At 36.5% G+C, this 13,877-nt stretch overlaps 1 protein-coding gene across 1 annotated transcript in view; it reads left to right on the top strand.

Annotated features, from left to right (window-relative positions):
* Positions 1–13,877, top strand: part of LOC122814986 (protein-methionine sulfoxide oxidase mical3a-like) — a 663,428-nt gene that overhangs the window by 261,524 nt on the left and 388,027 nt on the right. Inside the window, exon 12 of the mRNA XM_044087241.1 lies at positions 6,794–6,901. Coding sequence (XP_043943176.1) covers positions 6,794–6,901 — 108 coding nt within the window. The remainder of the gene's footprint in view (positions 1–6,793; positions 6,902–13,877) is intronic.

Genomic DNA, 13,877 nt, shown 5'->3' on the forward strand with positions numbered 1-13,877 from the left:
TGATGATCTGGCTGGTGGAGTAACTGGTTTTAAGGGTGTGTTTTGTGTCTGGCTACTGGAAGATGAAGTAGAGAGTGGTAAACAGAGAGAGAGAGAGAGACTGACCACAGTGGCTCCAGAGTAAAAAGGTTTGCAGCAGCAGTAGCAGGTTCCATTGAAAGACTGCAGAAAGATAAAGATGTGGAGGTGCAGAGGAGACAGATTGAAGCTGTTGAAAGCTGGAGAAAAGGGCCTGTGGTGAGGGTAAAAACAAAGTACAAGCAGCAAATATACAATTACTGAGCTGTAGAAACTACTGCTGTGCCCTTAGGATTCAGTTTGTCTGTGATTAGTGCATTAATACATGTAGAAGGTCAACCTTTATGTGAAATACTTTCAGAAGCACTTGCATATCTCCTTGGGAGGGCTATGTTTGTCAAAATTTAAATGTACAGTTAAGAGAAAACTGTTGTTACACTTTAGAATGACTCGGATAGAAGAAAATTAATTAAAATGTTTTTCTAAGTTTATGTCAGGATGTGCATAATATTGAAAAAATTTTGGATGACAAAAAAGTATGGACTGAGAAATGGGACGTTTATCTAACTTTAAAAACGGAGAATAACAAGTTGCAGCATGTGCCTAATGGGATAGTAATAAATGGGGAAAAAGGGAGAGATATGTTTTGGGGGCTGAGAAAAGAATATTTTTTCTGTGGAGAAGAATCACTTTTAATCCAGGATTGTACAAAAAGAATGTTTGGGCAGTGTGGGGAGTTTAGACATTCCAGAAAAAATGTAAACAATATTGTAGTGAAATTTAAAAATGAGGAGCATTTTTGCTTTGATTATTAACAAATTAATGAAGAAAGACAAAGTGAGAAAATGAGGGGGAGAGAACAATTTTTTATGCATGAAAGGGATGGACAGAATGATAAACGTATGAGGATGGGGGTAGGGTATTGAGGCACTACAAGGTAAAGTACAGAAAAATATTCATTAGATGAAGTCTAGAAACGAATAAATAAGAAATACATATAGACATGGAAGGGTCGGGGTATTAGACATGTAGGAAGAAGAAGATGTGAGATGTGAGTCAAAAAAAGGTGGAAGGTTCTATGGTGGAAAGATGAAGAGGAAAAAAAGTAGGCTGAAAGATGAACTGAGCAGAAGGGCAGCAGATTAAAAAAAGACTGGTGATAATAAGAAGCAAAACAAATGCTACTACAAAAAGGTATGGCATTACTCACAGTATTATATTACCATTAGGATTTATTTTAAAACTCATAAGAATTTTGATACATTTGGGGTTGGAAGAATTTTGTCAAGTAACTTCTTGAAACCTCTTCAGGTGTAGAAAAGTTTATTGGTAAAATAGAAAAAAGAAACAACATATTACCTCGGAAAACCTTTATTTTTCAAAACCTTGGCTTGCTTTTAAAAAGAAAACTGCATAATTCAGAACTTCACAAGTGGAGGAATGAGAACGTAAAACGTTTTCTGACAAGATGTGATAATTGTGCATGACATAAAGAAAAAGTATGACAACAGAAATGTATAAAGAGGGGAATGGGAGGTGTGGGTTGTATTTGAGGATTTCACACAGGAGGGAGCTAAAGGTAGAGGACTGTCAGTGTACGTTAAATACAACCTCACATCCAGACTAGTTAAAGTGTATCACCCACTGGAACTCATATATGTGCAATTTGCCATAAACAGAGTCTGCTGCCATGTTCTTGCAACCTATAAGTCCCCATCCAAGTCCCAGGCAACCCATACTACCTGTCTCAATGTGCTAGAGTCTCTCGTCGTTCAACCCAGTACAATCTTCCTGGGGGATCTCAACTAGCCAAACTACCAGACCAGCACAGTTGGAGAAGTAAAAAAGACTTTATTAAAAAGTCAAAAACACAGCCCACAGACTGGTTTCGTCCCTAAGCCTTTATCAATGTAAATACATGGGTTTCCATCATAAACTCTGGACATACGGACAAATCCCTTTATTTCTAGATAATCCAGGAAAAAAAACAGACAGGTGTTCATTAAGTTTCTTTGGTAACCCAGTGTGTCACCAAAAACATCATGGTGTGTCACCTTTGATATGTGTGTCATAGGTTCTCCATCACTGATTTAGGTGATGTGGTGAAAATTGGAGGTGTGTATTTTTCAGTGAATGAGTTGTCTTTTCTGGGGAAAATGATATAGTTATGATGCAATGGGAGGATATGATAAAAGAAATGAAAGAAATGTGTTTTCTATGGAGGACTTGTAGATTAGTATTCAGGAAAAAGGTTTATCTGGTGAATTCTTTATTAATGGGAAAATAGCATATATATGAAATGTTTATATGCTCCCTGAAAAATATGAAAAGTGAACTGTGCAGTTGGTGTTTTCTTTCATATGGTTTTCAAGATTAAACTCAGTGAAAATATGTGTGTTGTATCTGGTGAAGATGAAGGGGGGTTGGGGTAAATCCAGTTGTTTATTCTGCTTCCTTAAACTTGCACAGAGTATACAGTGAGTAATTGAAGAGAATGAGGAAGTAGTAATGAGCATGTTTGTGGACGGACTGCAAAAATAAGGTTTAACACTCCCTCTGCAATCTAGTTAACTTCCACTGCCCCCCTGGGGTCCAGTTGACAGCTAAAACAGCCATTTAATTGTTGGAATGGGGGCTACATTCACTTTTTGGAAAATATCTGAAACTGTCTGAAGTCCCTGGTTGTGCTTGCAAGTAATGACTACAGATTTAAATCATGCATCTTCTGCACTGGTGAGTACTTCAAACAACTGTATTTTTATGCTACCATTTTTATGCACTGGATTACTTTTGTATCTAATGTCGCACATGATGATCTCTTCATAAGAGATGAGTGTATCAAGGCATGTTAGTGCCTCTAACACTTGTTCTTTTTAATGCTGCATTTATTTTTATATTGATACTTATCAAACTCTTCGATGCAGTTATGGTGAACTTATTATGAAGAGAGTATCTTACCTCATAAGTGTAATATAATTTTTGTAACAGTTCTCTGTCCACTCTTTTGCTTTGTTTATGATGATGCTGGCTTTCTTGTAGCCCATTGTCCAAAAGCAAACACCACACCACAAAAAAAAGAAAAGAACAACACTTCAGGAGCCACGATTTTGGATATCCACAATTTACTGATGTTTCCTAGTACCTCGGCTTAGAACGCCTTCCAGGGAATAATACACATCAAAGAAATCAGTTCATTTATACGCATTTCAATTACATTATAATTGCTGTTAATTGCCAATCATTAAATTACTAATAATAACCAAAACACTCAGAAAAACATAGTGTAATCCCTTACATCTCGCTCTAGTTTGTTTTTCTTCCATTCAATCAGTTCTCCTTCAAACTTATTAATACGAGCATAAATGTCCTGCATTCTGGAGGAATAATTGCTTACCAGTGATTCCACCTTAAGCTCCTCCTGCAACTGTAATACGGAGCTTCGTATATTCTCATGAGCATGATTATTCTTTTTGATAAGCACTTTCAGCCACCCTGCTGTACATTCTAGTGAGATGTTCTTCCACTCTTCCAATAAGTCTAAATCTTCCTCCAGAAATCCTGAAGCAGGCAATTTATCAACCCTAAGGCCCCGTGGAGTTAAGTCCAAACTAATATACTTCTCCAGCAATCTGGTATCATAGAACAGCAAAATTTCCTTTGTTAAGAAACATTCCAACTGTTCAAATTTGCCAGAAAACTGATCACCTTTATCATGCAACTATGGATCATTCACTGCAAACTTCTTATCTCTCTCTTTCTACACTTCAGCAATAGTGCCTGGAAACAACTCACAAGATGGGCCGGCCACATTATCACCAACCGAGGCTCCAGTAGAAGACATTGTCCAAAAACAAACACCACACCACAAAAAAAAAAAAAAAGAAAGAAAAGAAAAACACTTCAGGAGCCACGATTTTGAATATCCACAATTTACTGATGTTTCCTAGTACCTCGGCTTAAAACGCCTTCCAGGGAATAATACACATTAGGGATATCAGTTCATTTATACACATTTCAGTTACATCATAATTGCTGTTAATTGCTAATCATTAAATTACTAATCATTAAAAACCCACCAAATAACCAAAACATTCAGAAAAACACAGTGAGTAAAAACATTAACCCCTGCATTACTAAAACTACTCATAAACCCATGAAAGCAGTACTATACAAATAATTCTTTGAATATTCTGTAAAATGTTCTATTGAATATTCTTTAAACTTTAAGTTGATTAAATAAATAAATAAATAAATAAACATTCCCCTATTCATTTATATTCAAATTTATGCATTTACCATTCCCAAATCCAAAAAACTATTACATAACATAAAAAAACTTTTTGTACGCAATACAAAAAAATACACATTTAAATCAAGTTCTAAATTCAAGCCCTTTGACCATAATGTTTGAAAATTGATTATATATTTAGTTTCCATCTTTAATCATATTCTCATTATATCAGTACCTTGCAAACTATGTGGTTTTGCCAATACACTAAAAATCAAACTGTCAGAATAACCTTTATGAATCATCTGAAAATGGTGAGCCATACGACTTTCTAATCTACCAATTCTGATGTCACCCAGATGTTCCAATATTCTCTTTTTTACCATCCTCTTTGTTTGACCAATATACCACATGCAAGGTTCACAATCACATCCTATAATGTGTACAACACCACATGTATTGCAATTGAAGCAGTCATATGACTTGTACCTTTTCCCATTTATAATACTGCCTGAAAGATTATTAGCTTTTTTACATAATTTGCACTTTCCACACGGGTAAGTACACATTTTTCCCTCTAATTTTTTGTGTGTTCTGAGATTTAAAATCTCCTTTATATTAAAAAATCTATTATGTGAAAAAATGATTCTTTCTGGAAATAAATCATCCACCTCACTGTCCTGTTTAACATTGGCCAAAATCTGTGTTATTAACAAAAAAAAATTTATCTTTGGACATTCTATTTTTATATCCTACTGAAGAATTTTCCCCACCACTATATGTTTCATGATGAGATCCATAAAACTTAGCTACTGCCCTCCTCTCAGCCTCTTTCAATATTTTTAATGAATAACCTCTCATAGTCAACTTCTCTGTGACCTTTGCAAACTCATCCTGAACCTGTGATTTGTCAGAAGTATTATTACCAATATGCCTATATTAATCATATGGTAAAGAATTTAATAAATGGGTAGGGTGCATGCTGTCTGCACACAAAAATTGTTCACTGCTGTAGTCCATAAAGCTTCCTTTGCCATAAAGGAAATCCTTTGTTCTTAAATACATTCCTGCTTTTAGTCATTTTCTTGTGTATACATTATTTTCTGTCTTGTTGTGACTCTTCGGAGTTCTCTCTCAGTTCTGACTACATTTTCTTCTGGAGTCCCTTTAAATTTACTTTCTTGTTTCTCTGTTTTTTTCTTATTTCCTTTTTTCATGACTTTCCTGTTTTTCCTGTTCATCAGATTTCCCCTTTCATTGTAGAGATGCCTATTCTATTCCCGCTGTTCTTAAAAAAACTCTCCATCCATGTAATAAACACGCTTATGCTGTTTCTGGACTGTAGACTTCATTTCCCTCTCTTCTTTTGATTCATTGTGTATATTCAATATTTTTCTAAAGTGTGTTCATTATGGTTGTTTCCTTTTGCACCTGTCCCTAACTGACTTCAGCTGTTCCAGTGCCAGTCGTTTTTTCTTCCCTTTCTTAGGCAATTGTATGCTGAGCTTTCATACAGTGCAGGTATTGTGTTGCACTATATTTCATGATCATGTTGATAGACTACATTAATAAAGTTCATAGGTTCTACCAATTATGAAAAGTATGTGCATTTCTCAAATTATTAAATGTTCAGTATTTTAAATAAATGAAGTTCAAAAATCTTGCCTCTGTAAAGCCATTTTGATATTGATTGTAGTTTCTTTTGAAAATGCAGGTAAAAGAATTAGATGCATTAAAGCAGCTTGTATCTTATGCCCATTTTCCATCCGTATCTCGTTTGTAATGTAATGCCTATAGTCGTTAAGATATCAGTGTATTGTATTCTACACAGACACACAAAAACACAGTCATGCACATGCACACACACACACACACACACACACACACACACACACACACACACACACACACACACACACACACACACGTACATCTAGGGTCATTTTAGCATCATTACACCTGCATTTCTGTGGACATATATATATATATGTATAGAAATGGCTGTACTTTAAATTGTTGACTGCCCACACCATTGACACACTAAACATCAATCCCCAATCATCAAGTATTGACAAGATTGAAAAGGGAAAAAAAGGCTATGACATATTTTTTTGCAGGAGGATTCCCCCCCCCATGCATCTACATCCCATGCTAATTATATATATATATATATATGTAAATAAATATACTGACTCCAAGATCACACTATAGCTGGGAAAGGGCAAGACTCTAATCTCCACTGAACCACAATCTCAGACAACCAACTTCTGCTACGCTTCGATGTTGTGCACATTTGATAATTAGGGCTCGATATTTAGTGTGTCCACAATTTGGGCTGTCAACAATTTAAAGCAGATTTATACATATACTTTACACACACACACACACACACACACACACATATATATATATATATATATATATATATATATATATATATATATATATATATAGTGTTTGTATGCGTGTTCTTGTATGTATGTAAATTATGTTAAGACTTATGAATGTGATGTATTTCACTCGTATTTATTCTGTGTGTGGTTTCAGAAGGCTTACACAGAAGAGGAACTAAATGCTAAGCTGACTAAAAGAGTGCAGAAAGCAGCCCGCAGGCAAGCCAAACAGGAGGAATTGAAGAGATTACACAGAGCACAGGTTGGTATATTGTTGATGATTTTTCTCCCGTAAACAATGAGCTTTGATGAAAATGTTTAATGATTTATTTATTTAGGATTTCACACAAGGAAGGCCTCAAATTATGATACTCTTTTGTATATAACATATATCTATCTGTTTTCATTACATGCTTTATATACTCTGTTGCTGTTGTCATTATTTCATTAACTTGAACCACCACAAGAGCTGCTTCTTTTGCCACTGCACAGAGCAGAATATTAAAGCTGTTTCTTTTGCCACTGCACAGAGCAGAATATTAACGCTTTCTCTTTTACCCATGCATGGAGCAGAATATTAAAGCTGCATCTTTTTCCCCTGCACAGATGCTACCTCTTTCACCCATCCGCAGCAGAGCATTTTACTGTATTTATCTAAAAACAACACATTATAAAAGAGTTAAATTGAAGGATAAACATTGTTTAATAATGCAAGTAGCTTTGGAAAACATCCCCAGATAAACCATCTGAAACCCTTCAAAGAAGTTGGAGTAATATAGTGGGCACTGCAACATATTCAAACCACCAGTGCTTTAATCAGAGAAGCGTGCTTCAAGAATGGTACTTCCATGTTCCGAGGTTGTCAATGGAGGCTAAGAGCAGATACTTCATTTTTTATGAAAATTCATGTATTTGTCTTTTCTTCAAGTAATTGTAAACTTGAAGGTAATTACAGTAAATAGTAGGAGGTATTAGGCGTGCACCCCCTCCCCCCCAGGAGGTGTGGGGAGTATACTGTCAATAAAACAGTAGTTTCTGAAAAATATACTTCATGCTTTGATTGCTAGTTTCTGCATTTGCTACAAAGTTTTCACATTTTATTATGAGACACCCCCCCACACTACATGATTGTCTATTGCAACTTGTCTTTAGCATCCATTCACTAGTTGGTTTGCAGTTTGGGATACATTTGCTTTTCCCCACATGAGTTTTGTTTGAGGTGTATTTCCTTTTTTAAAAATATGTTTTTGCTAAGAACAACAAAACAGTTACATTACTTAATCTATAATTCAAATGAAATCATAGCTCTTTATATATAAATAACAATTAAAGCTAAATTAACTAAATATGTAGATAACTATGTATAAACTATATATGTTCAGTACATTCTGCTTATCTCGACCTAGCCAAGGCTTTTGACACTGTCCCCCTTGCTGATATTATCAATTTCATGACATTTAATAATATTATTGAAAAATTAGACTGACAACGGAAACCCCTACATTTTCCTTTGCATTGCAAATTGCATGTACAATAAATCCCAACTTGTGAAACTTGCTATTACCCTTTCTGAGCATTAAATTGTAACTAGTGGGATGCCATAAAGATCAGTGCTGAGGCGGCCTCCTGTTTGGCATTTGTTTTGCATAGATCAAAGCCAATATCCCAAAACTGCTGTTGACCAAAGTTTGCTGATGGTTGCAAACTGGGCACTATTATCGACTTATCTGTTGATACTAAACAGTTCTAGTAAGGGCTAGTATATGCATATAAGAGGAAGTGGTTTTAAGCTAAATGCAAAAAAAAAAAAAAAATTCAATCCCACCTCGTATGGTATAAATGATACCCTTCTTCAGACACAGTCATAATAAAACAGGGCACTTATGGGGGTGACTCTGTCTCTCATTTGATTATTATGTTTCCACCACAATCAGGAAATCATTCTGCGAGGCCCAGTTACTTTCCAAGGAAACATCTTCAGGATCAAAAAGTAATTCTATCATTGTACTCTACTCTTATCAGACCCATCATTGAATACAATGCCCGTTTTGATATATATACAAATCTAAACACATTGCTCATCTAGAAAAGTTCCAGAGATTTCTAACCAAAAAGGTAAAGCTCTTTAAATCATTCAGTTATTCAGAAAGATTAGCATGTCTCTACATACACTCATTAAACTACCAGCTGCTCTGAGGTGACTTATACCTCAACTCTTGAACAATGAAAGACCCAGTGCTATTTGGCTTCCTATTTCTTCACAAAACCAGTTGCTCTAAAAATACCCAAATTTACACCAAGAAATAAGCAAGAATCATTGGAGGGATAAGTTCCCAACTCAACATTTTCCCAAGCCTATGGAATGACTTACCATTACAGGTCAAAGAAAGTGCTACTTTTGCTACCCTTAAGGCTAGTTTTGATGATTTGAAGGGTAAATGTAAATTTACACCACTGTTAATGTGTACAGTCATGATCAGTTTAGGAGTTGAGCACTAAGTGTTCTACAAATGGTTGCAAGAGCTTATAATTGTGTAGACCTAAAGGTGGATATGGCTAATTCCCACCTAAAGGTATACCCCATGATCGTTGACTTAGTACCATAATACCATAACCAATGTTTCTATGTTCATATATACACAATGTTCTTATATAGTAAATGTTTATTAAATAATCCCATTCTCTTCTATCATATAAGTATAACCATTGGCAAATTGATTGTTATTATTATTATTGTTATTATTATTATTATTATTATTATTATTATTATTATTATTATTATTATTAATTAAATATTCTATGGAGCATCATTTTCAAACTTAACCAATCGTGTTGTTATGTCTGACCAGAATTTAATATTGATATTTTCATTTGTTCTTCCTAGCAATTGTGCCATACTTTCTTTATCATGTAATCTTCAGATCGATATCAGAACATCTGAAGATGTAGGTGTATAAGTTCCAAACCAGTTTTCCTTTGTTTACCTGTGTTAGAGTATGTATGCTTTCCGTGGAGACAAAAAATGTGCACTTTAAAGTACATGTGGTAGTGTGACAGCAGAATTACTATATATGCTCAGAAGGATATCCCTCACATGTGAGTGCAAGACAGGACCTGAGTCCCTGCAAAAAATCAATTTAAGTTGTGCTTTTTTACTGATACTGTATGTTTTATTTTGCCTTTGGCATTGCAGAGTATATTTGACTTGGATTGTTTATTTATTTATTTTTTATTTATTTACATTTGTTAACTGGGTAGTGTCTGACTGGGTTGAAAAAAACCCGTTTTCAGTGGAGACCCAGGGAGAGAAACTCCACAACCAAAAGAACATTATTAAGGTGCAAGCAGTAAACTTAGTTTAAGTAGTACATTGCTAACAATATGTAAATGAGCTTAACAAAAAATACTATAGCAAATATAATAACAGAATACAATATAAACATGCATGTTTCAGGCATACAGGAATACATTTTTTTTTTTTTTACAATATATATGAGGTACATAAGTCATGTAGCTTTACAAGGTAAGTCGCTTCTGAAAGTCCTGTAGTTTTATAAGTTAGGCCATCTGAAGGAACAAAGATTAATAAAGTTAAGCCAGATAGTGGGATAGCTCTATGTAGGATGAGCACTAGTTGGCCTAACATGTGTGAGATGAGTGGAAAAAATAGGAAAAATATTAGCTTGGAGCAGTACAGTGGTATAGCCAATTATCATTTAAATAGTCTTTCAGGGTAGTTTTAAATGCGGACAGATTGGTGTTTTTAGTTATCTGTTGAGGAAGGGTGTACCAATCTTTGGCTATTTTATGGGAGTAGAGGGAGTCTCAGTGATAGTTGTGAGACTGGATTACTTTTAGCATTAGTTTGTTGGATGACCTGAGGAATCTACAGTTTGTGTTTGGCTGGACTACATTTTAGTAATACTAGGTTGGGAAATTCTAGTCAGTTGAGCCATCAGAGACCAGTGCAGTGGTGTGTTCTGTGGGGTTGGTTGGTGACAAACTTAGTTATTCTGTTATAGCAGGAGTCTAGTTTATTTAAGTTGTTTTTTGATAGGTTAGTAAAGACCTCAGAGTAGTATAGGAGGATAGCAAGTGGGATTTTGCAGTGGCCAGTCTAGCTTTAATATATAAGGTAGGGTTTAACCCTGTATAAAGTGCCTAGTGCAGAGTGAAATTTTTTGATGGTCAGATAGATGTGTTTATCATATTTTAGTGAGTCATCTATGGTTACTCCTAGCAGCTTGGTCTGATTGCTGGGTTTGATTTTTTTGTACCGTTGTTAAATAGTATAGAGAGGGATTGGGTTGGGAAGCTTTATTAGAGAAAATTATGAGCTTGGTCTTATTTGGATTTAGGATGAGTTAGTGGCTGGTGAGATACTTTTCAATATCTTGGAATGTTGATTGCATTTTGTGTTGGAGTTCTTGTGGGGATTGGGCTGACCATATAAGTGAGGAGTCATTTGCATATTGGATGATGGCGGCATGTTCAATGACAGTATATAGGTTGTTGGTAAATATTGTGAAGAGGAGGGGCACAAGTATGGAGCCTTGTGGTACCCCTGTGGTGACTGGTAATTGTAGGGAGAGGCTATTTGCCCATTTAGTGGCCTGTTGATGGTCAAACAGATAACTGTGAAACCATGTTAGGGGTGTGGTAATGAGACTGTAAGTAGCAAGTTTGTTGAGGAGCAGTTGATGGGTAACTGTGTCAAAAGCTTTTGACATATCTAAGAAAATGGCTGAGACTAGTTGTCCTTCACTTTTGAGGTGAATAGTCTCTGTAAAGGTTATAAGGGCTGAGTTAGTACTGTGCTTAGGCTTGAAGCCATGCTGGGTGCTGGAGAGTAGGTTGTTGCTAGTGAGTTGATTCATGAGTTGATGTTGGATACATTTTTCTAGAATTTTGGCAAGGGAGGATAGAATGGCAATGGGATGGTAGTTAGTTATGACTCTAATGGGCCGCCCTTATGAAGTAGTATGATATGAGAGATTTTTACATAATTTTACTGAGGTTAAGGAGGTGGTTGATATTCTGCCAGAATTTTTGTGGATTGTGCTGGTATTTTTGTTGGCAGTTGAGGAAATTGGTTCTTTTATCCTTGATGATGTTTTTGTCACATGGTTTCACTGTTGTTTGTACAGGGAGAGATCATTGTTATTTTTGGTCATATGATATACTGACCAGGCCTTATCTCTTTGTTTCATTAGTTGTTTTGCTTCTTTACAAAGCCATGGTAGTTGTTTGTTTTTTGGCAAATTTTCCTGAGGAGGGCAAGATTGTTTAATATTTCAAGGAATTTGTTATTGAAGTATTCTACAGCTAGGTCTAGTTGCAGTTTTTTTAATGGGGACCAATCACAGTTTTGTAGTAGTAAATTGAAGGTGTCAGAGGAGAAATATTTTTTGCTATGAGTGTATTTCTATGAGATGCTGGTATGGGTATGTGTTTTCTTCCTAACTAGAAATGTAGGGGCATGGTCACTTAGCGTGACTGGTAGACAGCCCGCTTGGTACCCATGGTTTGATTTGTTGGTTAAAATCCAGTCTAGAAGTGATTTTTTATAGGAGTGCTTGTCAATGCGGGTGGGGTAGTTAATAATTTGGGTGAAGTTGTATAAGTTTATAAATGAGGTAGGGGAGTTGGAGGAGCAGGAGAACCAGTCTAGGTTGAAATCACCTAGAGTGATGGTTTCTTGGGACAGAGAAAAAGATGACCAGGATAGGAGGGATTCTATGTTGTGCAGGTTGTTGCCTGGTGGTAGGAAGACGGCTATGATGCTAATGAATTTGTGAGGATTAATTTGGAGGTGAGTGATAAGAAGCTCAGCATGAGAGATGTCTGGTGATGAGCAGTTTAGTTTTTCTAGATTAAGTGATTGTTTAAATATAATTGCTACACCCCCACCATGTTTGTTTATCCTGTCCTGTCTTATAGTATTGTAACCATCTGTAGTAATTTCAGAGTCTTTGATGCTTTTCTTTTTTTTCATTTTGTTAATGGAGGTCTGTCTTCTACTTGTGTGGTACAGCAAGGGTTATTTTTGGGTACATACTCCTATGTTTTTAGTCTTTCTAAAGATGTACTTCAAAAGAACATAGTAAGAGAATTGTTTTTATCTTCCAAGATCTGTAAACTGCATTTTAATGCAGTCTTTCATTACATAGAGCATATTTTAGTGATGTTCATCATGTTTCACTGTTGCAGTCATTACACTTGGGTTATCATGCTGGCAGGCTACCCGCAGTCGGCCTAAATTCCAAACTCCTACTCCGGCGTCGGTTGCTGTCGCCTCTTCCCTGACGTCAGTGCGCCAGGGGTATATAAGATGCAGCCGACGCCATTTTCTTCAGTCTTTCTTGCCGCGCGGTACCCGAAGCAAAAGCAGTTCGCAAGTGCCGGTCGGCCGACTCCTGAGATCTTCGAATTTGAATTTCAGATCCGAAGTCTTCGATAAAGCTAAGTGCCCCGTTGGGGAAACTTTTTCTTGTTCCAGACCGATGTCAGTAAAGTTAATAATTGTATTTCTTGTGGAAAGCAAATACCTCATAAAGATTTTCATTCTTACTGTATTCCTTGCCTAGGCCCTGACCACGACATTGCTAGTTGTCGGTTTTGTGCTAGATTCAACCAACGCACTATTAAGCGTCGGTTCGATTTTGCTTTACATTACTTTGGCCAAAGGTTTAACTATATCATGCCGTTGGAACAACTGATGACCGGAGTCCATAAAAAGCGTAAGGACAAAGAAAAAGACAGGCATCCGAGGTCCAAAACCGATGACGAAGCCTCTTCTAGGCTAGTCGCCGGTTTTCAGTGAGGCGCTTTCGTAGCCCTTGACACCCGCTACCTCAGAGCCACAGGCCGCCTCCGACTCCCACGTGGAGACAGCTAGGCCTCTGGAAACTCAAGGTATTGGGTCTATGGAAACAATTCCCTCAGATGAGTCTGGAGCCGCTGAGCAGGCATCGGCTTCTGAGTGTGTTTTCAGACCTACACAGCTTACTATCAAGACCTTTTCAACAGCCAAGGCAAAGTCTAAAACACCTTTAAAGACAAAGAAACAAAACAGCATTCTCCTGGACAGTCATCCATGCCAAAGAAACAGATGCTCAAAATGACCGAGGACCTAATTACTTTGATCAGGGGCTCCCATCCCCCTCCTGATAAAAGGCCTAGGCAAGACACTGACTATGACTCCTCTGACCAGGTTTCTATTTCTTCTGACTCCTCTT

Source organism: Protopterus annectens, chromosome 11.part0, assembly GCF_019279795.1.
Source record: "Protopterus annectens isolate FY-2018-M chromosome 11.part0, PAN1.0, whole genome shotgun sequence".
Taxonomy (NCBI): Eukaryota; Metazoa; Chordata; order Ceratodontiformes; family Protopteridae; genus Protopterus; species Protopterus annectens.